Below are 26826 nucleotides of genomic sequence, written 5' to 3'. Positions count from 1 at the left end.
AATGTTCCAAGGTATCTTGTTTAAAAAAAAATGCGGCCTAGGTGCGGTCACGGGCAGATGGAAACGGCGAAATTTAGGTTACGGTGTGAAATAACCCAATGAACTAATTAACAAATAGATTCCATTTGGCCGTGCGTCTGTACTCTGATAACGCACAGATGACGTCAAAACGTGGTGAGAACAAAGAAGTTCGCTACGAGCCGCAGGCGAGTAGCGTGACTGATGTTCTCACCACGTTTTGACGTCCTCTGTGCGTTATCAGAGTACAGACCCACGGCAAAATGGAATCTATTTGTTTTATACAATAACCAAGACATTTCAACACATTTCGTGAGCGGGCATCGCGTTGCCTGAGCTGAGTCAAAAACTATCCAACAAACTCAGTTTTAGACTACTGCACACATACAAGTGTGATCTTCTAAATTAGAGTGTAATCCGAAAGAATTTCACTAACAATATTTTCAAAACTAACCTTTATTCCAGAAGGAAATCCTGACCCCAAAATATTACAGCATGTAAGTCGTTTCACTGCAATTTGTAATCGATTACTTGCCATTACCGGATTTTTTATCGGCGATGGATTTCGACAAATATGTGCTTCCCTTTCACGTCACAACAAAGTTCTAGCTTTCCTATCCTGTTTGAGGTCACTCTCAGCAGTCTTTGTCCAATTTTTTATTGGGAAGTTTTCCTTTCCTGCGAAAATTTGCCTGTGTTTGTCCGCTACTCGCAAAAACAGTTTGCAAAACTATGTTGACCAGTCGCTCTGGCTGGACTCTAGACTCTGATCACGTGCGCCGGTCACACCACTCGATGACGTCAATCGTGCGTCTATACTCTAATCACACACTCCTCCAGACCAATCAAAGCGCGAGTTTTACACAGTTCATTGTATAATAAAGGATATTACATGGCCACGCGGACCTACGAAATTTGTCTTCGATTGTTGAAAAATACGAAATATTTTTCAAGACGAGAAGAGAAATTTCGTATCTCCAAGCGGCCATAAAACACCAAGTCATTGTAAAAGAACGATGTATTTGTATATATGTTTTGACGCGTGAAGATAGCAAGTTATTTTCACGTGAAGGGATCATGTTTTCAGGCAAAAGCTCATCTGGTATTTCGTTGGTGTTTACAGCTGTTTCGACAAAGGTTGTCCAATAAAAAGCGTAAAAGCGTAAGCGACAATGCCGAAAGGTAGTCTGGCAAATACCCATAAATTTCAATAAAAGCTCAGAATCCATATTGCCCGTCATCTGAAGTCTGCGCAGTATGCTCTCGTTGTAAAACCACGGCATCACGGTTTGAACAGTTCCTTCTTTATAAACTTAATTGCCCAAAGCCTCCAAAGAACGAAGAACGAGTAATTTAAATTGGATTCATAGATCAAGGTAAGTGCAGAACCTTGCCGCCTCAGAACTTCTTTCTGGGACAATAAATTAAAAAAAAAAATGACATTCAAATAGCCAGAACAAGGGAAATGTTGTAGCTTCTGTTATACTTGAGAGTGTTATTGATGAAAGAGGCGACAGAGAACTCAACAAAACAACTTCTCGGCAAACCAGGGTGGTGTGTCACGCAAGACAACAAAATTAAGTTTATAAACAAAAATGCAAAGTCTAGTGTGCCGAAAATTTTATTTAATAGTCATACAACATAGTTTTTAAGTCTATGTCTAGAACAATGTTTAGGCCGGACTTAGGTGCCACATTTAAGAACTCTGACACCAATAGAATTCAATAATTTGTTCACTAAAATTATTTAATCGTCTTTTGAAGTATTTATAATTCAGCTCGATTTCGATCAGAAAAAGTCTCAAATGATACAGAAGCGACAAAAACGTGGGAAAAAAAACTATCAAAAAGTCAAATTTTTAACATTTTGGTAGCGCGAAATAGTTGTAAGCGGTATTTGACAAAACCATTTGCCACTTCCTCAAATTAGCACATTTTTGTCACAACTAAAATCTGCGTATCGGGAAAAAATAAGTTTCTGGATCATTCAAACTGCATTTTAATAGTAAGGACAGTAGGTTTTGTAGTCGAAATATAAAGGATTTTTTTTAGTCCAAGATCAAATGGCACATTTTAATGACATGGCCTCTTAATATGTTCTTCACAGCAGAATTTCATACAAGAGGCAAGTTAACGATGCAAGTTAACCTATTGCTATCCTGACCATCAATATCCAGAAACAATTTGAAATAAATTCAGTGAAGAAATAAGTAACTTTTCACAAAATTTGATTTTTATTAGTGTAGTCAATACCCTAACCTGATTCTCAGACAGTGCAGGTCGCTCGCGGTGAATGAAGTCCATCAGATGGCGAAGGAAGAGGGTGTGTGGCCGCGAGCGACCTAGACCGTCTAAGAATCAGGCTATCAATACCCAAGCGTTCTGCCTTGGTAGAGAATCACGGTCGCTTCACTTGGATTTTTCCAACAAACGTCACGTTTTATCACGCTTGGAGCAATCTATGATATTTAGTATGGATGCTATTTTTGGCGAACTCGGGCGAAAAGAAACGGTTAGTTTGTATTTGTGACAACAACTTTTGATTCCAGATGATCATTTGGTTGTGTTACTGCAACTCCTTTTTTTAACTTATTGTTTAATCTGACCCACCGACCCTAAATTCTGAACCCAAGGGAAAGGAAATAAAGAGAAAAGGGGTTGGCCTTATTCATCATGGACCGGTTGGAAGAAAGCCGATTAACGCTAATACCCGAGGTTCTTATCTCGCTTGTTAAACATGTTTTTTAAAACTAATTTTGGGATAATGATAAAAAAAAGTCGTAGGTCACAGACAATCTTTGGAAAAAATCTTTATTTATTAGTAATTAAACTTGAGTCAAAGTTCAATCCGGGATTAGGTTAATCGGGCTTTGAACAACCGGGCCCATTATATTGGGAAGTGTGGAAGTTGAGGTAAAAACACTAAATTATTTGTGTGCTACATTTATGTAAACAGTGTCGGTTTTAAAATGGCTCCTTTTAAATGAGATGGACCATTCCCTAATCTACATAGGAAACTACGAAGCATTTTGTTCAAACGAATCTAACATTTTAGCGGTGTCAGTAGCGAATTCGAAATATGTCACCGTAAAGTTATCCCCATCCCAGTAAAACTAGTGACATTGACCGTCTTTGTATTCTTATCGTTTGTGAATTCATTTCTTACTGTAGATAGTTTAAATGTTTTCATTTAATTAGTTTTGTAATTAAGTAACTCGTACCTCTGAAGATCGCTTTCAAATAAGATGGCTGTAAGGAACAGGCAACTTTTGCATCACTCAAGGAATCAGTATAGTTCCCTGTGAAAGAATAAAGTATGACGAGAAAGCTAGCATATTGATGTGGGTTCGATTGAAGAACCCTTTGATATTTTGATAAACCAATTTAAGTTAACAAAAACTTCTCACCCAAACGAAAATAAGCGTTTGCCCTGTTGCTGTACAGTTGGGCTTTCAGTTCCTCATCCTTGCAGTTAACTTTAATTCCTTCCGTGTAGAAGTAGATGGCGTTGTTGAAATCATTCTGTCTGTAACTGTCATTACCCTCATTTTTGTAAACCTCTGTTATTGCTAAAATGAAGAAATTAAGAAGATAATGTATTAGTAGATAGCTTGCACTGAGCGCAACGGCGTTTCGTTGTGAACGATACTTTTCTTTGAGCTTCTTTTAGTGCACCTGTTTTAAAGAAACGAACGGCGCAGCTTGGTACAATTGTAAAAGTTTTGTTAAACTGAGCCTTGGATAAATTCTTTCACGTACTTTCAAAACGCAGTGAACTTGGGTGAATCACTCCAGCTTTAGTTAGCCACACTAGAGCCACACCTGGCAATTTTTTACGCGGATAGCAGCAAATTTGATCGCCAGCCCGATTAATGCATACATACTTGGCTATTTTTTTTTTCCGCCGATCGCAGCGATGCAGCAGTTTTTTTAAAAAGTCATGTCATAAAATTGCCCAACCTGATGGGTTGACTTTATTGGCTATTCGCAGTAATGAGCATTGAAAATCACGGGAACGGGCACACTTGGCGAATGCCGGCGAATTTAATCGCCGATATCTGACTTGCCAGATATTGGCCATTTTATACGCCGATCCCGACAATCGGCGAAAATCGCAATCGCCAAGTGTTTCTCCGGCCTAGGGAAGAATATCTGCTGGCGCAGCGTTGAATTACATATTTCACACTTGAACTGAACATCTTCCTGTTTTCAACAAGTGTTATTATAATGATATTTTCAACCAAAATCGATTGTAGCTTTGAGTACAAGACTGTTTTGAGGCATCCAGGATTTCAAAACAGGTTTGCATCGGTAGATTTTGCAATGTGCGGTTCTGTTCAGAATAGGGATGCTTCATGTTTGCTTCGTGGATGCTCAAATTCCAGAAAGTGCACTTCACGTCTCCTTCTCTTGGCGGGACACTTTGTCAGGCCACCTTAGCAATTTTTATACAAAAAACTATAAAGAATGGGCTTTAAGACCACACTAGCTTCGACTTCAAATTACATGTACCAGTGGGCTTTCTTTGCTGTTAATGTTAGCTTAAATTACCTAATCCGCTAAAGCACTGCAGCTAGGGTAATTGTAACAGCCAAAAACAAACAGTTTTCATCAGCTTCTCAAAGTAATCCAGTGATTCAGAGAGATTAAGAGATATATTATGAGTTAACTAAAGTACATCGATAGGTGTTATTGCGTTGATATGGATGAGCGAAAAGAAGATGCATAATTTTACTGTATTTTCGACGCCGCCGGAAGGCCAAAATGGCGTTTATCGAACTTTCTTAGATTTCAAAAAAACTAAAGCGCTTCAGGTCCTTTGAATAGTATTTCTAAAAATAACTCACTGTAGAGGTTACTTGGGCAAATTATAATGAAATGGAAAATTTCATGACTGAAGACGGATTCTCGATATTTACAGACAGTGGCTTCAGAGCATGTTCCCCATTGTATGATACCAGTCAGCTGAAGGACATTTCAATTTTTAACTTTTTATTTACCACACAATGTGCAAGCTAGGCGCAGCATTCGTTGTTTATCCTTTCACATGTCTACTGGAGATCCCCCTGGAAATTCCAGACCTTTTAATTTTGCTCTAGACTGCATTCCGGAGTGAATTTCAGGGTTTTCTTAGTAGAGGGTGCTGTCTAATTAGACTCAAGTTGTTTATGAGCACTTGTTTCAGGTTAGGCACTGCCGGATAATATTTCGTTACAAAAGGCAAGACTTTTTTCGTTCTCTTAGTTTTTGATTGAGTGCTAGATTACTGTCTTGAGCCATTGAGTCACATTAAAGTTTTATTGGATAAAGTTGCTACAGTGGTCTCTTCAGCAAGCTCCTCTCTTATATCTGTCGGGGTCTGGGGTCGATTTATGTACATGTGCCGCTTATTTGTAAATAGTAAACTATTCCACAAGGCGTCCATTGTCGCACTGCAATAAGATTGGGGATAAATTTGGCGATCCGACAACGGTCACACTGTGATACTGAAGGGTGGGTGGGTGGGGTCAGCAAATCTAGCATTGAATCCGCAAGCCCAAACGTCCCGTACCAGCACAATCCTCACACTTCACGGCAGTTGAGCCAAAGTGATAACTTATTCATGTGCACTGATCTTATATAAGTTGCTTTAATGTATGCAGTGTGAATAGCCGCTGACGTTCTAGTTGGGACAACGTATTGCTGCTTCAAATGAGATTAGATTTTTGTCAAATTTCGTACTGGGGGTTTTCCAGGTTCAGGAGCTCTCTTCGCTTTGAGCATGTCAACTCGTTTTCCCTTAATATCCGTTGGTCATTTTCGTAACATCCCTAACGACTTGGCAGAAGTATCACAACTAGATGAAACAGAATCTAACAACACGCAACATCCAATTCCATCTCTCTTAACATCTCCAGAGGATAAGTGAATGTAAATATACGAAAAATACATTTTGAACTGCAGATGGAAGATCAAATGGAAGAAAGATCCTCGCAGTTGGTACGCAACTTAAGCAATTAAGAAAAGAAAGCCTGAAAAATATTCAGGCTTAAACGGGATTCGAACCCATGACCTATGCAGTGCCAGTGCAGTGCTCTACGATGCCGGTGTAGTGCTCTACCAACTGAGCTATCAAGCCAACTGGCAGCTGGTCATATTGTGTTGTGAGTTCGTGATATACAAGTGAAGGATGAATAGATGACTGTAAATATATGAAACATATGTTTTGAACAGTGGATAAAAGATCCTCGCAGTTAGTACCCAACAGCAATTGCAAAAAGAAAGCCTAAAAAAATTCAGGCTTGAACAGGATTCGAACCCATGACCTATGCAGTGCCAGTGCAGTGCTCTACCAACTGAGCTATCCCAACGTTGTCCCAGGTGGCTTACCTTGGCTGTCAGCAGTAGCTATCTTTGCTTCCCCCTCAAAGAACCGAAGACCAAGATCATCATCGAAATATAAAACTACACTCTGATCACGAGTTGAAAACAACGTTTCTTGTTCTGATAATGCTATTATCCAGTTTTTTTAAAAAATTAAAAAAAAAACTGGGTATTTCTGGGTATTTTGGGTATTTCATAACCTGCGTTAAACTCAGGGTCGTAACGAGGTATATCTTTACCTGACTGATCCCATATTTTGACCTTAAATTGTGATCCCTGGTTCCAAAATCTTTATAAATCTTGATCCCTGATCCGGTAAAAATTAGTTGATCTTTGTTTGGGTTCAGCTCAAACGGGGAATCTGGGTCGGCCAAACGGCGTATAATTGTTGTTTGATTCAACCTGAATAAACTACAAAATGCATCTGAAATGAAGTGTCGCTTGAGTTTTTTTTTTTTTAATTAGTCCCAGCATTCACGAAAATCAAAAGGAGAATTACGTAATGGGAATTTGACTCCCGTCAGTACTTCAAGTTATGATTTTCTATCGGCATAATTGTTCCATTTTACTGGTAAACCAACTCAGTCGCACATCTAGTCATAACTCACTATCTGCTTATCTCAGTGCACTGCTCTGGATTTTTTTCTGGTTAGGTTACCCTGTGACGTAATTGTAAGATGTTACCAGCTCACAGCTGAAATCGAATGAGCTTGAATCTAAAAACAGGGAGGTCTGGAAAAGGCTTTAGTGTGCGTAATGCAGGATCGAGCTAAGAATCCGGCATTCCGTCAGGTTCTTTATCAGAAAGACTGGACGTTTCCCAAAATGAAGTCTTTTGATATGTTGCCATGAACTATCCGTCCGCAGTTGTAGGTGGGAAAACGAGATCACAATGAGGTCTCTTTGAAATAGATAATGGCTACCGTGCGGCTTGACCAACGATATAGGAAACTACAGTATTTCACAGAACCAGAGTGATCAGATGGTCCTTGCCGCCCCAGACTGAGAGAATACTAATTTAATTTGGGCAGAGAAAGGAAACTTCAAAAAGATCTTTCTTTTTCCTTCTCGATTTGCATCAATTTAATCTCAATGAGGAGCAAAATTGTTACCAAAATTTTGGACAATTCCCTTGCCGCCTTGTAAGCTTTGTGCATTAAGTTTGGTTACTCGGACGTCTCAGGTACCGTCTCCCTAGCACAATCAGAGCAAGCTTCGTTATTTGCTGTATCTTCTCTTAACACTTACCACTTGATATTCTGCGGAAAGTAATTTGTGTTGAGAGCTTGGAAATGAAACTTTGTATGATATTATCAGGAGCTGTCAAAATAGTTAATTATGCTTAAGGCTAACAAGAGACCATATATGGTCTCTTGAGGTTGGTCAGAAAAAACCTACAATAGTAGCGTACAGGACCAAGTGCAATAACGAGTTCTTTGATAACAGGATTTTGTCTTAACCCTTTAAATACCAGGTCAGTGTGCTATGTGCTATGTCAACGAGGCAACGTGAGATACGCAAGACTGGGTGTGATAAAATGGTTGAGGTATAGCCCGCACAAAGCGTTGAGAGGAAAACTTCCAGTCAGATACCAAGGTCTGACCTTGAGATTTGCTGTAAATGTAGACTTTTTATTTTTGAACAAATTATTTGGATGAAAAATTGACGATGAATAAGTGTAATTTTTGGTGTTGTTATTTGGCCGAAAATTGACATTTTGGGCTTTGTTGTCAAAAGAACGGCGATATACAGAAAAAGATTAGGAGATAGTCAATTTGCTGGGTGTGATGATGGCAATATACATCAGCTGGTGCCATTCACACACTATCATGATGTTGTGAATTAAGTTAAACAAGAAGCAATTCATAGAAGCAAGAACGGTGTTTTTTACGCAAATATGCGTTGTTGGGATGCAAAGGGTTACAAAAGAGTTCGTCTTTCACTGTCGAAAGTGTTTGTATATGTCTCCACAAATGAAGACGTCTTTGTTAAATTTATTGTTCAGAGTGCCAAGCGTCATCCTAGTGTGATAGATTTAGACAGAGGGAAAACATTGGCAAAAGGCAATGTCCATTGTATGAATTTTTTCCCTAAGTCCTTATTCAGCAGTTAAAGAACCGGACCAATTCGGGAGATCAGTCACTGCAGTTATGTATAGCTCCAACAAACTGCACAACCAGTCGTACTCGGGGCTACCGAGAAACTACTCCAGCTAGCGGTCAGAGTGGGACTAGAACCCGGGACCTCCGGATTTCAAGTCAGGCGCTCTAACCACTCAACGACGCTGCCTCCCGCAAAAAGCAGCAAAATTAATTATGGTCTAGATAAGACTAATTGTTCAATTTGCACGTTGACCTCAAAAAATCCATATGACTAAGAACAGTGGTGAGAATCGTACTGCTTTTGTCGATGATGGATTTGTTATCTAACGTAATTTAGCTTGATATATAAATAAACTGAACGCACTTCTCTGGTGTCTTTTTGCGTTCATGTGTTATTCTCTTTACCTTATAAAAACCCCGGTACTTTGAACGGGTATCAAATCAAATCTATATAAGTAGACATTGTTTAAGGCATAAGGCTAGCAGCGACCACATATTGCTATCAGAGTAGCTTAAATTCCTGTCATCATGTTTTATTCAACATGCCGCTCGCTTGCTTGCGTGAGAAATGGAGAAAGGGAAGTCGCCATACTCAAAAGTGAAATGAACTGATAATTCTCCCTCCCAGCGTCTCTTCCCATTCCTATTTCTTATAGATAACACTTGGGAGGAAAAAAGACATTTTTAAACAATATAATACTAGAGCCTCTGTCATTAGGCACAACAATTGTCCAAAAACGTATTTAAAGCGATAAATTAGGTGACAGAAATACTTTAAAAAAAAACAATGTAACAACAACATCGTGTCCTGGGGGAAATATTCATGTAAACATTTTTGCTTATGGTTTTGGCCTTTTAGGCTGCCAATTTGTAAATTTTGAGTTTTGCTAATTTGAGTTAGATAGTCATAGTCAAATAAATAGGTGCAAAATCAAGCTATTAAACAAAAGAAATTTTAACACCAAAATTCTGGTGTGAAAAATTTCAAATGACACCGTGGCTTTTGTATGAAATTAATTTTGATTTAAGAAGTTTCTCCGTTTGAAAGAAGAAGAAGAAAGCTTAGAGAAACTGCACATGGAATCTGAAATTTAGTAACTCCTTCTAGTTTGATACGCGGGTCCATAGGAAAATTCCGGACATCTTTAGGTTTCTTCATCAATATGCATTTTCCATAATAGCTTATAAGACATTATATATTCACCTGAATCTTCCCCTCCGTCTGTTTCTCGCAGCTTGTTGTATTCATAGACAGACGTCCTCCATAGTTCCACCAATTTCTGGTTATTCTTGTCAATCTTACATCAGTCAAGATTTATAACACGCATGTTGGAAAAGTAACAAAAAGTTTACAAATTCTTCAAACATGTTTGCCTATTTTCTTTAATGTTTCTTTCACTTTCTATCTTTATCTTATTCATGGTGGGTTTAAGGTCAACAACGAAGTTGGATTGAATTATTACGAAGACTAAAGAAATCATTATTTTTTTCTAATGGGACTTGAGCAAGAAGGTACGCACGCAAAAGCAAGAACGAAAAACTATCGTATAAAGTGTGAACATGAAAAATATTTTCCATTGAGGCATCTGTAGTGAAGGATACTGCTAATCCTTTTTTACACCACGTGATGGCTTCTTCAAACTGTTTCAGCTGAAAACATGCACTTGCTCCTAATAAAAAGAAAAAAATAAGTTCGACCAAATTCTTGGCTTATTTAAGAAGGCAATCGCTCATTGAAGAAATACATGATAGGGAGACTTTATTTGCCGTAAAGTTCCCAAACAATCGCTCCTCGTTACTTTTATTTAGGATATTTACTTTTATTTATTTTAGAATGAACAGTGTGTAAATACCGGTATTTTCAGAGGCCACAAAAGGATCTCAGGGATTTTGATGGTGTTTCGACAAAACCATTTGAAAATTGACAGGAAGCACCATTCCTCAAAAGGAAAATGCTCTGATAACACCAACACGAATATTTCTATTGAATTCTTGCACATTGTGCAACCTCTAAAAGGCCATGTCATCACTGAGGAGTCAAAAACAATTTTTTTAGATTTTTCTACCACAAAAACTGCCAGTTATCCTTACTATTAAAATGCAATTTGAATGATTCAGAAGTTTATTTTTCCCCGACTCGCACACTTCAATTGTTATTGTCAGTAATTAAAGCGACTCACATGTGCTAATTTTGAGACCATATCATGCAACACCAATACCACATTGCCCGCCATCTCAATTCTTCGCTGTATGGTCGAGGAATTATGGATTCTGAGCTTTTATTGAAATTTATTGGGTATTTCCCAGACTACCTTTCGACATTGTCGCGTACGCTTTTACGCCTGGGTATACAGCTGTTTCGACAAGGGTTGTCCAAAAAAGGCAAAAGCGTAAACGACAATGCCGAAACGGTAGTCTGGGAAATACCCAATACATTTCAATCAAGTTTTCACGTTTTGTCACGCTTGGAGAAATCTATGGTGTTAAGTATGGGTACTATTTTTGGCGAACTCGGGCAAAAAGAACTGGAGGGCTTGCATTTGTCACAACAACTTTTGTTTCCAGATGACCATTTGGTATGGTTATTGCACCTTCTGGTTTCAGACTCCTTCCCTTTTTAACTAATCGTTAAATCTGAACCACCCACCCCTAAATTTTGAATCCCCTGGGACAGGAAATGGAGAGAAAAGGGGTTGACCTTATTCATCAAGGCCCGGTTGGAAGAAAGCCGATTAACGATTCGCTCATTAAAAATGTTTTCAAAAACTTATTTTTGGCTAATGGTAAAGAAAAGTCGTACGTCACAACTTACAGGCAGAAATCTTTGGAAGAATCTTTATTTATTAGTAATTAAAGTTGAGTCAAAGTTCAATTTAATCCGGGATTAGGTTAATCAGGCTTTGAACAACCGGCCCATAATATTGGGAAGTGCGGAAGTTGAGGCAAAAACACTAAATTATTTGTGTGCAACATTCATGTAAACAGTATCGGGTTTAAAATGGCGCCTTTTAAGTTAGATCGACCATTCCCTAATCCACATAGGAAACTACGAAACATATTTTGTTCAAACGGGTCTAACATTTTACCGGTGTAGCTAATTCGAAATATGTCACTGCAAAGTTATCCCCGTCCCAAAAAAATTAGTGATATTGACCGTCTTTGTATTCTTATCGTTTGTGAATTCATCATTTATTGTAGATATTTTAAATGTTTACATAATTGATTTTGTAATTAAGTTACTCGTACCTCTGAAGATCGCTTTCAAATAAGATGGCTGTAAGGAACAGGCAACTTTTGCATCACTCAAGGAATCAGTATAGTTTCCTGTGAAAGAATAAAGTATGAGGAGAAAGCTAGCATATTGATGTGGGTTCGATTAAAGCCCCTTTGATAATTTGATAAACCAATTTAAGCTAACAAAAACTTCTTACCCAAACAAAAATAAGCGTTTGCCCTGTTGCTGTACAGGTGGGCTTTCAGTTCATCATCCTTGCAGTTTACTTTAATTCCTTCCGTGTAGAAGTAGATGGCGTTGTTGAAATCATTCTGTCTGTAACTGTTATTACCCTCATTTTTGTAAACCTCTGCTATTGCTAAAATGAAGCAATTAAGAAGATAATGTATAGACCTTTTTCATAAATGGCGGCCGATAAATTATTCTTTTGTTTTCATGAAAATTAGCCTTACTAACCTCGTCAGCATGTGCAAAATTCAAAAGAATTTTTACTCTGAAATGAGGTTAGTAGGGCAAATTAACATACATTGAAAAGAATAATAAATCGGCCACCATTTATGAAAAAGGTCTATTAAACAATTATTCCACGAGCGCGCGTTGGATATGAGATGATAGATAGCCAACGAGGCGCGCAGCGCCGAGTTGGCTATAATCATCTCATATCCAACAAGCGCGAGTGGAATAATTGTTTTATTAAAAAACAATCAAGAAACATTGCAGGATCTTGTTGATTTCGCTTTGCAAGAACAATTAGAAGACAATTTAATGGTCTCTATTTCTCGGGCATGGTATAATGGCTCATATACCATGACCGCTAAGCCAATCAAATCGCTCGAATTGCATTATACAATGACCCAGTTTTTAATAATAGTAGATAGCCTGCAGCGCAATGACGTTTCTTTGTGAACGATACTTTTCTTAGAGTTTCTTTTAGTGCACCTTGTGTAAGAAACGAACGGCGCAGCTTAGTACAATTGTAAAAGTTTTATTAAATTGACCCTTGGATAAATTCTTACAAGTACTTTCAAAACGCAATGAACTGGGAAGAGTCACTCCAGCCTTAGTTGACCACACTAGGGAAGGACATTCGAATTTTTTTGGTTTTATATATTCAAATATTCTGGTAAAAAAATCAAAGTTTCGTTCTCACCTCTTAAATTTTCGTCATCGAAATCCAACGTCTCCTCTCCAGCTGGTGTGAGGTCATTTTCACTTGCAGCTTTCATTTGACTCTGCGCCATGAATGCTGGGAGTTTGGGCTAAAAACGCTATGAATCAAACAATTTTCATGTTGATTTTATTCATCAGCTGCCTTTATTCCTTTGAAACCCCAAAGCGTAATGCCTGTGTTAATTACACATTATACCAGTGAATGCTAAAGGTAAAGGCCGAGTCAACAAAAACTTCTGTTTAAAAAATATTTTTGTGTCTGTTAAGATTGCAAAAAAGATATGAAGAATAAGGACCAGTACGTTATTTTCCTTTCACCTCATTCACCCTTGGGACAGAACAAAGAGATTAACATATAGCCGATTGATGATTTAAGATCGGTACCAGGCCTAGTAGGAATACCAAGGTGTAGAATCCAAAGACATGCAAACTCTTTTATGGCGCGGGCCGCAAGGCTCTTTGTTTATGATTGCATTGTATTTTTTAACTTAAGTCTAACTATGTGTAGGTGAATAAAGCTTATTATTATACCGACGTTTTGAGAAATACAGGAGAACGAAAAGACATGTTTCCCTGACACTCCTTGAGTTCTACTAAGCAGACTAACTCCATGCTGGCGCGTGCATGGTTTGCGTTTTGCACTTTGCGTACTTTTTTAAACATTTTTTTACCAGAAAAATTAAACTGTGTATAGAGTAATAGCTTGTACCCAGGTTACTGCTATTTCCTCTATTTTTGACCGATTAAGAAAATCTGTTAGTAGACTTCCAAGAATAGGCAAGTGGATGTAAATTCTGTCAACAGAATACAAATTACTTACCGAAGTTTCCATCAAAAACTCTTCTTAATTTTACTCTGAACTGGGATAACAAGTGATCGTAGGAGTCCTGAAACAGAAATATTTATATTTGGCGAGAATTTATGACAGAGTAACGGCTGGGTAGTGCAAAAGGAGGCGTTGGTTGCATTTATGAGGTATGGGATAATGTTATGATATGTTGCTAATAAGAAAATCGGGGCCAAATTAAAAACTGGGCCAAATTAAGTACAGCGGGCGAAGTGATGCGATACAAATAACTAAGTGTAAGCGACGTTTGTAAGCTGGAATTCAACTATATCAAAGTTCACCCGTCTAAGACCATCAAACCAAAATACTTTGCTTTTAGGGAATTAAGCGCTTTTAATTAGAAGACAAACAACGAAAGTTTTCGACATCTTATTGTTTGTCTTCTAATATCATTTAAATTGCAATATTTAATAATAACTTTAGTTAACATAGACATAATACAATATTACAAGATACAAATACAAGATATAAATATAAATACATAATACAAAATCAAGCTTAAAACAAAGAATCACAAAGTAACTTACAATAGTAAAGACAAACAACAGGGACGAGAAAATGAAAAGAAGCTACTAACAATTTAACCTCATTACAAATAATTTTTTTCAACATGTAGACACTTTGTTCATGCTATTTTCGATTTTACAATAACTGTCCAAATTCCCGCGCGCTGATTGGCTCGTAGCTATTGTCTATAAGAGTACAGACAATAAAAATGACGTCAGATGTAACGCGCGCGCTTTCTCAACGAAAAAAATAGCCAATTCTGCTTGTACTTTTTCCATGTTATTGTAAAAAACAAATCGACGGTAGTTTTCTATGGTCTCTACTCTTATAGACCATAAAATGACGCCATAAAATGTCCAAAAACCACTCGCCTGCGGGTCGTGGTTCCACTTGAGTTTTGAACATTTTTTGACGTCATTTTATGGTGTATAAGAGTATAGACCATAGAAAACTGTCGTCGATTTGTTAATTACAACGCTGTTTACAAATACAATACAGTTTACTTCTTGCATCTACTACGTTTAACACTCAAATACTGAATATATTATTACATAAAAATCTGAGGATCAGGGAAGAGTATATTTTCTACTTTCCACTGTAATATTACTTTGGTTTGGAATTCCTGTTCAATCGGCTTTTTTCAAAGCATTTGGAAGCATAAATATATTGTTTTAATAAGATGACAAATAAGTGTAGTCTGCGTACGTTTTTGGCGGTCTATTAACTGTGGAATTTCGTTGGTAGCCATATGGTCTTTAGAGAGGCTCACATTTGATTTAAATCTCTTCTTTGGAATATTTAATAGTTTCAGAGCGTAGTTCAGTTTTTATTACTTCCCATAGCAGATGCTTTTCGGTTACTTCAGAATACTTTCAGTTTCTAAAGTTTGTGGGTATTTAATAGTGACGAATTCTTTGTAATTTTTATCTTCCAGTAAGGTGTTATTAAATTTCCACAACCTCTTTTAATTCAATTCAATTTTTTTAATCTCAAGATTTAGATAAATTGATTTGTGGTCAGGTGCTATTGACTTGCGGGTTTCTGTTTTTCTTGTAAGACAAGAGCGAGGACGAGAAATAAGAAAAAAGTCTATTCTCGATCTCGCGTTTAAGGGCTTTGACTTATAAGTGAAAGATTTAGTTGTGGGGTACAATTGTCAATAAACATCAATAAGTTTATTTCTTCCGTAAGAATTACAAGTGCATTCCTGTAATTTGTAGCTTTCCAAGGTTGGCCGCCGCTTTTGTCAATTGGATTGAGAGTGGTATTCCAATCGCCTGAAATGATGATTTTTGAAGAGCCCGTTTTCGACGCTAGGTAATCGCTTATAATAATAATTTAGTAATAATTTATTCGCTTATATTGCGCATTTTCCATGACAAGATGATCAAATGCGCATTACAATAATTACAAAAGCACAATATGTATATATATTACGTGTGACAGCAGCTTATTGTTTTAATGAAATTATTTTGGTCCCGATAATCTGTGGGAGAATAAATATTTAAAATGAAAAAAAAAAGGTTTATTTTCTATTGTGACTCTTGCGATTATAAGCCTTCCTTCCGAGTCCGTTGAAATACTGCATAATCGAACCGAGGTGGAGCAAGGATTTTGAAGATTGCAAAAACCTCTCGAGCGCACAGAGCCGTGAGAAAATAATATATTGTTACCCCATTCTACAGACCACGCTTTTTCGTCTTCAACCAATGAGTACGTTTCCTGTAGACAAACGATTTTAGGTTTCTGAGCTTTCACTGAAGAGAAAATCGCTTGTCGTTTGCTCGAACTACGTAATCCTCGCACGTTTAGTGATAACAATTTTAATTTATGACACATAGAATAATAAGGTTAAGGTTAGAAAAACAAAATTAGGACTAGAGCGTGTGATATTTTTTCTGGTTGTATTTTTAATTATAAGGAAAAAGTAATAGATTACTAAATAAACTGTCGTACCTGTGTATGTAGTACTGTGGTCCCTCGTTTCCATCCGCTTTTTTCTTTAAATGATTGCATGGAATTTCAATTTCAACCACCGTTATAACTGAAAAATTTCCTTTCTCATAGAAAACGTTCAAAAACATCACTTTTCTGATAGCGTCCGTGGGGTGAAGTTTTTAAAATTCGTATTAGTCACGCAATTTATACTTTGCTCAGTTCTTTTGCAATCCATTTTCCTTCTCAATAGATCCACTCAATAAATTTTACTTTACAATTCGCAAACACCAATGATTGTTAAGACTGGAATTCTCATTTTCATCCTTGATCTTACGGCTGGCGTAAACGGACGGACATTGCTATTTATCACCCGGCTAAGATCACCAAGTTGTTTGCGTGGGATGGCGATTCTAACGGGAGCTTTTCGCTCTCTGGGAACTTGTAGTTGCGTACACTCAGTCTCCATAATTTACGCCTTCATAAATTGTCGGATGGTGTTTTGTACGAGGGATACTGGATAAAACTTGAAGGAGCCATAGAACATTGCACGGAACTTCAAACTCCCAAGGAAAAGTCAGCACAAGCTCGCCTGCCTAATATTTGAGATGCTCTTCATCCGTTCTTTCATCTTCACTTGCTTAACAAACAATGAGATTCTTTCCTCGCGGAGTTGTTTATAAATTATCCCATGCTTCATTGTTTCTAACTACACCTTATAGCATTTTTATTGCTATTAATATCTAACCACGTGTGATCATATGATACGCGTAAGGTTATTTATTCTACTAGCTTTTTATGCCCCTATTTCTTTATCCTTTAATATTTTAGCGCTCTCATGCACTTTGGCGACTTAAGTTATTCAAAGACATTACAATTGCATATTATGCATGGTCATGCTAAGTTATCCTTAACACCAAACTTGGTACGGACCATTAAACGGTCGAACCGTCGATCGCTTTTAGCGTTTATTTTTATAGTTAAATCTCGCTCCACGAACTCACTGATTTGAAGAAATCGAATAAGCATGACGACATTCAAGAGGTGTTAAAATAGCGGACCCCTACTGGCTTTGCCCGAGTAAATAGCAAAAGACGCGAGGGGGTTTGTCTGCAAACATAGCGCATCCGGCGCGCTTCAATTCCTCTAAAACCAACATCACAGAGTATAAGTTATGGCTCTGAACTAAAAGACGTACTGTAAAGCGTCGTGCACGCAAAGCTATAGAGCGATGGTACTCCAATAGCTCTTTTCAATGTCAAAACAGGAAAACAGTCGGGTTTGTTCCTCCAACCCGGGTTGTTTATTGAACGGTAAAAATATTCACACAAAATGTTTCCGTTTAATCAATGCCCAGCGAAACGGGAAAACACTGCTACGGTTCAGACTGGTTCAGTCTCACTACAAATCACAGAAAATTTAATTCAAACTGTTTTTCGTAATTAAGTTATCAACACTGAGGTTTTCAAATGCAATTGTCGTTTGGTCAAAACCGCAAATCTAAGCAATGACCTTCCTTTCAAAGGTATGCTTTGAATTATGTTTCGCATCCAGATCTTTCTTTATTCAACCATATTTCCACTTACTGCCAAAAGAACCACGCCAGTTACATGCAAAATATCACTACCAAATGGCCTGTTTCGTAGTCTCTGAGGGTAGAAATTTTTCCCTAAAACTGATTAGTTGACAAAACGTACGGTCAGTCTCTTTCACGAAACTGTCTCCTTGCTGTCTAACTGTATTTTCGCTAGTTATTGGGAAGATTCGGACCGCATCATATAACACTCCTAAGTGCTGCAGGGAATTGTTATCAACCCTAGTAGCCTCACGCGTCAGGAAAATGTATACACATACTCAGATGGTCATGCCAAAAGGCCCTCTAATTACAGCGAATTGTTTGATATTTGTTTTTTCGCCGAACTTGATACCAATATTTTGCTCCCCGCATTTAAGGTGTTGCCTGAAGCTATTCTGTGTGGTCACGTTCTTTGCTTATTAAAAGAGCCGCTATTCATCAATGGTGACCACAAGAAGCTTAAAACAAAGCACATTTTTATTTTTAGGGGTGTTGGAACCCACTTAGTTAAATCATCCATAAACCTAAGTAGTGGACTGTCACTGAGACATCAATCAAGTCGAATTTGGATGGCGCCATATGAGTGTGACAGGTAGAATCAATTGCTGCTCGGCATTTTCCATTTCATGTTTCGAAACCTTCCTAGCACAAAAGTACCTCCAGTATGAGTCTGAGAACAAATAATACTGCTTCCTCTGTTAAAGCACAGAAGCCCTCCTTTTTCACCTGTGCGATTCAGGTACACTGGATCTACTTTAGCAAACCCTTTTGTTTTGGATTACTCCAGTGTCCTTGTTTTTGATAGAATCTTAATCATCTGGATTGCGTTTCCAAATTATTTCCTCCATGCCGTTTTGCTGGCATGCACAAAGGCAAGAAAAAGAAAAGAATTGCTCTCTTAAATGGGAATGGGGTAAAATTAGAATACTAAGAACAAATGACCTGGTCAACTGCGTTGATGAAACCAAACATTCGTATAATCGGGATAGTCAGAAGCGAGTTTAACTCTAGAGATTGATTTTTGGAAAAGAGTGGATATTGAGTGAGCCAGTATACTTCTTTTTACAGTATACTGTAGCGGTATACCAGTATACCGCGAGAGTTTAATTAGCCACTTGGGTCGCTGATACATAGTAGAGGTATATGGAGTCCTCTAAAGAAAGAAGGCAACTTGAATACGACAAAATTTCAATATGGAAAATATGTCTATCCACACTAAACGTTTGATCTTTCATGAAGTCTCAAGGGAAAGAAACTTCTTGGAGTTAAATTTAGTTTAACTGATTAAGTATTTAGTGAAGCTATCAGAATTTCCCGTTACGACTGGGTGATAATCGGCCAAGAACGTCGAAAAAGCTCCGATCAAAACAAAAGCAACCTTCTAGAATACTTCTTCCATTGGAAACAAGAGATCAATATGATTGTGCTGACGAACTTCATTCGAGTTTAAAAATTCACAGCAGCGCATAGGTCCTGCTTTTCATTGGCAAAGTGATTTGCAGTGTAGATAAGAAGCTATTGTGGTACTGCGTCGGTGGGAGAGTAAATACGAATTTTTGGTTTTAATTAACAGAGTTGAGAAGTAATTTGGTCACCGAGAGATTTCAAAGCTGAGGTTTGGAGTGTTAACGTCCTTCACCAGAGCGGATCGCAATTTGCAGTGTATCGAGTTATTATGATGATGGCAGAGTAATTGAGAAAGTGAAAGCAAATAATAGGCACATATTTGGTTTACCATCCAGTCCAAAACTATTTAAGATATGAAGTTTTTACTTGCTTGAATTTAAAAATAATACATCTGGAACTCGGCCTAGCCTGCAAAACTTGAGGTTCTCTATCAAATCAAATATCTTGAAAGGTGTATACTAGCTAGGGTGTGAGAAATACATGTACCCTAAAGGTTAATGCCGACGTTAAGTGCTTAGCCGAAAAGCACAGGAAAAGAATACTGCGAAAACATTGAAGTACGAACTAGACGGTTATTCCTCAACTCTTCCATCGTGCAACCGCTAAAATTGACTGCAGCGAAAATGTTTCTTATTGGAGATTGAACTTACCTTCTAGACATGTCGTTGCCAGATCCTCAAGAAAATTAAAAGAATTGTTATCATAAAGACTATATTTAACATCATTGAAATACAAATGTGACATGCCGTTAAGCTCAACCATGCCAATCAAGTAGACACTCTTTATCTTCATCCAACAAAGCGCAACTTGGTTTATTTGCAAGCTATTCACTATTGTCTCAATCCACTCACGCTGTTTACTTATTGGAGACATCATGATACCGCGAGAGTTTAATTATCCACTTGGGCCTTCAAAGAACGAAAAAAACTTCAATACGTGAACATTTCAGTATGGAAAATATGCCTATCCACAATAAACGTGTGATATTTCATTAAAAGCTAGTTTCCATATGATCGCGGATCGCAGATCGCAGATCGCAATAAGGTCTGCGATCCGCGATCATATGGAAACCAGCCTTTAGATAGAACATGGTTCTATCTTCTGCGATCGTCTGCGATCACGATCGCAGGATCGCAGACGATCGCAGAAGTAGTTTCCATATGATCGCAGACGATCGCAGACCTTATTGCGATCTGCGATCTTGCGATCATATGGAAACCAGCCTTAAGAAAGAAACCTTTTGGATTTAAATTTAGTTTAATTTACGATTGAGTTTTTAGTGAAGCTATCAGAATTTCCCGTTACGACTGGGTGATAATCGGCCGAGAACGTCATTAAAGAGCCGAGTAAAACAAAAGCGACTTTCTAAAATACCTCTTCCATTGGAAACAAGAGATCAATATGATTGTACTGACGAACTTCATTCAAGTTTAAAAATCCACAGCAGTGCATAGGTTCTGCATTTCATTGGCTAAGTGATTTGCAGTGTACATAAGAAGCTAATTTCTAAAGAAACTGTGGTATTGCGTCGGTGGAAGAGTAGAGACGAATCAGTGTTTGATTTTATCAACGGAGTTGATAAGTCATTTGGTCACCGAGAGATTTGAGAGCTGAAGCTTCGAGCGAACTTTTTATCAGAGCGGATCACAATTTGCAGTGTATCAAGTTATTATGATGATGGCAGTGTAATTAAGAAAGTAAAGAACAGATGGTAGGAGCATATTTGGTTTACCATCCAGTCCAAAAATATATAAGATAACAATAATTTACTTGCTCGAGCTTAAAAATAATCCATCTGGAGCTCGGCCTAGCCTGCAAACTCGAGGTTCTCTCGCAAGAAACATCTTGGAAGATGTATACAAGCTAGGGTGTGAGAAAGAAGTATTTTCCATACTGTAATTTTGTCGTATTCTAGTTACTTTCTTTTTTTAGAGGACTCCAAATACCTCTATGTATCAGCGACCCGAGTGGCTAATTAAACTCTCGCAGTATGATGTCTGCCTTAAATAAACATCGTGAGTGTATTGAGACAATATTGAATAGCTTGCAAATAAATTAAGCTGCGCTCTGTTGGATAAAGATAAAGGGTGTCTACTTGATTGGCATGGTTTAGCAATGGCATGTCACATTTGTATTTTAATGATGTTAAATGCAGTCTTAATGATAACAAATCCTTTTATTTTCTTGAGGAACTGGCGACAACATATCTAGAAAGTAAATTCAATCTCCAATAAGAAACATTATTTTCGCTACAGTTAATTATAGCGGATGCAAAATGGAAGAGTTGAGGAGTAACTGTTCAGTTCTTACTCTAAATTTTTCGCAGTATTGTTTTCCTGTGCTTGTCGGTTAAGCGCTTAATGTTGACACTAGCTGTAGGGTCATGTATTCCATTGGAAACAAGAGATCAATATGATTGTGCTGACGAACAACAATTGGCAAAAGTTCTGTTTTTCATTGGCCAAGCGATTTGCAGTGTCATCCTAAAGCTAGGTTCGATGGGAGAGTAGAGACGAATCAGTGTTTGGTTTTATCAACAGAGTTGATATGCAATTTGGTCACCGAGAGATTTTAAAGCTGAGGTTTCGAGTGTTAACCCTTTATCACAGCGCTTCACAATTTGCAGTATATCGAGTTGTTATGATGATGGCAGTGTAATTAAGAAAGTTAAAAACAGATGATAGGAGCATATTTGGTGTACCATACAGTCCAAAAATATTTAAGATATCAAGATTATACTTGTTCGAGTTTAAAACTAATACATATGCGTCTGGAGCTCCGCCTAGCATGCAACCTCGCGGTCCTCTCTTAAGAAATATCGTGGAAGGTGTATACTAGCTAGGGTGTAAGGAATACCCTACAGGCTAATGTCGACATCAGTGGAAAGCGCTTAGCCGAAAAGCGCAGGAAAAGAAAACTGCGAAAAAATTAGAATAAGAACTAAACGGTTACTTCTCAACTCTTCCATTGTGCATCCACTAAAATTATCTGCAGCGAAAATAATGTTTCTTATTGGAAATTGAACTTACCTTCTGGATAGGTCGTGGCCACATCGTCAAAAAAATATCATTAAGGCTATATTTAATATCACTCAAATACAAATGTAAAGTCTGTATGGAATCGTTTAGCCGAAAAACACAGCAAATTAAATAAATACTGCGAAAAAAAATGGAGTAAGGGACTAAACGGCCATGCCGCAAATCTTACATTTCGAATCCTGTAACAATTGACTAAAGTAAGAGTAATGTTTCTTATTTGTAATTAAACTTACCTCACAGATACTGGCGCCGCCAGAAACCCAAGCAAATAAAACGACCTATCTAATATCATTGATATACTAATTGGACACGCTCTATCTTCTAAAGCATTCGACCATCCCAAATCAGGCCGGGATGTTTCATTTTTTATCCAACCGAGAACGTAACTAAGTTACGTGCAATCGGCCATTTAATGATGTTTAATCCACCCAGTCAGTGCTCTGCTTCTATTAGACGGCATAGCGGGAACATTTCGATTATCCCAGCCCTCGGGCCCCTGATATTATGTTATAATTCATACGCTCAAACAAACGTAAATTATTTTACCCTTTAATTCCCGTAACACTCAATAAATCAAACAAGGAATATGGCAGGATGCGCAAGCGTATCCCAAACAGACAAATCATCAGTGAACACGAAAAAAGTTCAAATATTGAGGTTATGCAGTCTGTCCACACTAAACGGTAGCCTCCCTCGAAGACGCTCTTTTGGCTCGTCATACAATCTTTCCTCCCCAACGAACGTTAATTGGAGAGGAAAGATTGCGTGACATGCCAAAAGAGCGTCTGCAAGACAAAGTAGCCTGCGCAGCAAGCGTTTCCGTTTGTGCGTTTTTCGCGGTTTGACCGCGCGGAAATTGGGACACAGAAACGCTTGATTCGCAGGCTACTGAGACAAAGCTGAGGATTTTAATTACCTTGATTTAGCTGTCGGGATGGGTACGTTAGCAATTAGATGTCGCCTTAGTTGAATAGCTTAACACCTCTCTTGTCAACAAGCTCCCCGCTAGTTAAGTTGGCTTGAATTAAGTAGACCCCCTCGCGGCGTTTCGCTACTCTGACAAACTTCTCAAGCGGCCATTTATAGAATTAGAAGATGGCATACAGAAAGGTGGGCAATTTGGCTGCTGTGGATGCTGTGGAGACATGAGACGGATTGGTGAGTACGACTACATGTTCATGGCCCACCAGAAGTACAGAACCCTTCAAGAAAAGCAAACCTTAGTAACTACATACAGAAGGAAAGTTTGGAAAATCAGATGCTACTTGTTCCTTTAAATCTCTTAGTGTTGAGAAACTTAAAGCAGAATTTAAATCAAGAGGAGCTGATGTACATGGCAACAAAGAAAAACTCCAAGAGAGGCCAACTGAGTTACTGAGGGGGAAGACGAGAACCTGCTTTGCTCTTTGGATCACAGCAACATTCGCTTGCCAATGATAATCTGCAAGATTTTGATAATGCTGTCCTCTCCTTCGAACTTCTCTACAACTTGTCTAAATCACAATTAGCCAGCAACATTCTCAAGTGCTGAATTGCCTTTACACAAGACAGATGTTGATGTCCTGTAACTGTTTAAAGAAGTTACTTCCCTGTCTTTATAAAAAAAGGCAAAGTTCTTATTGCCATTAAATCAAAGTCAAATTAACAAATAGATTCCATTTTGCCGTGCGTCTGTACTCTGATAACGCACAGATGACGTAAAAACGTGGTGAGAACAAAGAAGTACGCTACGAGCCGCAGGCGAGTAGCGTGACTGATGTTCTCACCACGTTTTGACGTCCTCTGTGCGTTATCAGAGTACAGACCCACGGCAAAATGGAATCTATTTGTTTTATACAATAACCAAGACATTTCAACACATTTCGTGAGCTGGCATCGCGTTGCCTGAGCTGAGTCAAAAACTATCCAACAAACTCAGTTTTGGACTACTACACACATGCAATCGTGATCTTCTAAATTAGAGTATAATCTGAAAGAATTTCACTAACAATATTTTCAAAACTAACCTTTATTCCAGAAGGAAATCCTGACCCCAAAATATTACAGCATGTAAGTCGTTTCACTGCGATTTGTTATTACCGGATTTTTTATCGGCGACATATTTCGACAAATATTTGCTTCCCTTTCACGTCACAACAAAGTTCTAGCTCTCTTATCCTGTTTGAGGTCACTCTCAGCAGTCTTTGACCAATTTTTTATTGGGCAGTTTTCCTTTCCTGCGAAAATTTGCCTGTGTTTGTCCGCTACTAGTACTTGCAAAAACAGTTTGCAAAACTTTGTTGACCAGTCGCTCTGGCTGGACTCTAGACTCTGATCACGTGCGCTGGTCACACCACTCGATGACGTCAATCGTGCGTCTATACTCTAATCACACACTCCTCTAGACCAATCAAAACGCAAGTTTTACGCAGTTCATTGTATAATAGGTAACACAGCTTTTCCAAGCGTTCGGCATAAAATTCTTCATTTCCGGCTGGGAAAAAGGAAACGTTTGACCAACCGCTTTGCTTGTTCATTCTGAGAGAACACAAGGAAGGATTCTGTACCCTGTGAGTGCGGAAAAGCCTTATCCATTTACCATATTAATCTGTTCATATTGTAGATAGGGTTTTTCTACACTAACAGCCATTCAATCAAGGTCTGGTAGAGGTGCGATTCTTGGCTGAATTTATTCCTCAAAATAACTTTATTCGAGCTGTTGTTATCCATTTTACATCTCATGACTGACTGATATTTTCTTGAGTTTCTTGCACCGATACACTCTAGGATTAATAGGAAAATTAATAATTTGGTGAAGTTGATAAATTTTTATAATAATAATAATAATAATAATAATAATAATAATAATAATAATAATAATAATAATAATAAGTAATGGTAATAGGACTGAGTGGAGTACAATTCAAGGAGTAATCGGGCGAGTAATTTCAAATTGGCCGAGCGCGTAGCGCGAGGCCGATTTGAAATTACATTTGCTCGCATAGTTTAAGTCCCAGAGGAGAAAAATCTTATTGTTCCTATCCACCAACATGGCCGCCATGACTTCATATGCAATCCTCCAATTGAAAAGTAAGGCGGCCAAGCTGAAACACGCTCTACCCTCCCTCCACCGGGACCAAACAGTCGTGCACACCATTGCCAGTTGCTACGACAGCCAAAGTCAAAGTCAAATCACTTTATTTATCCACAGCATTGTCATCAGTTACACTAGGTACTACCTAAAAAACTACTAGTTACAAAATTCGTAATGTAAACTATCTAAACCTACAATAAATTAATGCTTTACACGAGAGCCGTGTTTGATTAAACAATAGCCCTTTTCACGGTTAACTCTGCTCATTTGAATTACAATGAAATCTAGCATGTATGTGAAGCAATTTCCGGCAATTTTGTAGTTTTAGCCCTAAATTGCCTCGCATCCACGTTGGATAACATTGTAATGCATATGAGAAAAATCAACCGTGAAAAGGGCTATTACATTAAAAGAAGCCGCTGCAGCCAGCATGGAAAGATGCTAGAGATCCTGCCTGCCGCAAGTGAGTTGGTAAACTGTTCCATAACACCGCACTACTATACCTGAAATTGTTCTTAAGGTGGGGGTAAACGTGAATTTGAATGGGATTTTCAGAGGTTTGAAGAAGAGATAAAAGAAAGAAAATGATTTTTAAAACACCAACAGACAGTCGATAACCACGCAAGAGCACCCCAGGTTGCTAGTGGACTAACTGGGTATCCGTCTATTAATTATTAACTACAAATTCTAATTTTAAAACCTCACTAAATCTTCAATATTTCTTATTTCTCTTAATTTTACCAATCCTTCAAGAAAAACTATCTCCTCCCAAATATACCCAAAATTCACCTAAAAATTCACAAAACACCCAACAACATAGATTTACGGGATAAGCAGAGAGTTTTTGGATTGCTTGAAACGTGAACGAGATATTTCCATGAAACCGATTTTAATCGGCATGAAAACGGCTTTAAGGTTTACCCCCGCCTTAAGAAAATTGGTGCGTGGAAGGGGGACAGCAAGTTTATCTTCAGTGTTGCGAAGACAATAGCGAGTAATGGTGCTACGCTCGACAAATCTAGATCGAATATAATCATGAGCGAGCCCATTTTTACACCATGCAAGCTTTTTGTATCTGGCGCTGAGATTCAAGCTTTCTCCAATTCAACATTTGAAAAAGGTATCACCGTTCAGTACTCAGTGGTGTGAACGGCAGTGGAGGTCAGGACTCTAGAAGCACAGTTTTGTAGCTTTTGGAGTTTATTGGCAAAAGTTCTATTACAGTGTTATCCCAGACAACATTACAGTAATCGAAATAAGGTTTCACCAGAGAATTGTAAACAGTCGTGCAGCCAAAGTGACGAGCGCTTGTTTAACTATCGCCCGAGGCATTATGGTCAAAGCACCTGTTTCTCTTAGGCTCACCCAGGATCTTTGAGGTTCTTTAGTGCATTAGGGACAGGCTTGCAGTAATACAAGAGCCGGGTCTCAGTAGTGCATGCATTCTTGCAGCCAAACTGACGACAATTTGTTTGACTATAATCTGAGGTATTTTTTTCAGCAGCATTTTTATTTTAGACTAGCTCTTTTAACGCGAGAGATCCCGACAGGTTCGT

At 38.1% G+C, this 26826-nt stretch overlaps 3 protein-coding genes across 10 annotated transcripts in view; 1 reads left to right on the top strand and 2 right to left on the bottom strand.

The window, feature by feature from the left end:
• Window positions 1-3555, bottom strand: part of LOC146488176 (uncharacterized) — a 119134-nt gene extending 115579 nt beyond the window's left edge. The window contains exon 1 of the mRNA XM_085121928.1: window positions 3425-3555. The gene's annotated coding sequence lies outside the window, so the exon portion shown is untranslated. The remainder of the gene's footprint in view (window positions 1-3424) is intronic.
• The window catches only part of LOC146488159 (uncharacterized), a 538028-nt gene that overhangs the window by 166871 nt on the left and 344331 nt on the right, over window positions 1-26826 (bottom strand). For all 7 annotated transcript variants that reach the window (XM_085121821.1, XM_085121804.1, XM_085121849.1 and 4 more), the window contains 6 exons: window positions 11914-12075; window positions 11729-11806; window positions 10085-10152; window positions 9687-9780; window positions 3425-3586; window positions 3239-3316 (listed from right to left, as the gene is read on the bottom strand). In XM_085121821.1, coding sequence (XP_084977947.1) covers window positions 3239-3316; window positions 3425-3586; window positions 9687-9780; window positions 10085-10152; window positions 11729-11806; window positions 11914-12075 — 642 coding nt within the window. The remainder of the gene's footprint in view (window positions 1-3238; window positions 3317-3424; window positions 3587-9686; window positions 9781-10084; window positions 10153-11728; window positions 11807-11913; window positions 12076-26826) is intronic.
• LOC146488171 (uncharacterized) overlaps window positions 1-26826 on the top strand; it is a 286546-nt gene that overhangs the window by 180977 nt on the left and 78743 nt on the right. The gene's annotated exons all lie outside the window — the stretch shown is intronic.

The sequence above is a fragment of the Pavona decussata genome, unplaced genomic scaffold, assembly GCF_977016875.1.
Source record: "Pavona decussata unplaced genomic scaffold, jaPavDecu1.1 SCAFFOLD_11, whole genome shotgun sequence".
Classification (NCBI taxonomy): domain Eukaryota; kingdom Metazoa; phylum Cnidaria; class Anthozoa; order Scleractinia; family Agariciidae; genus Pavona; species Pavona decussata.
The sequence above is the reverse complement of the archived record's forward strand: the minus strand, read 5'-3'. Positions and strand labels throughout refer to the sequence as shown.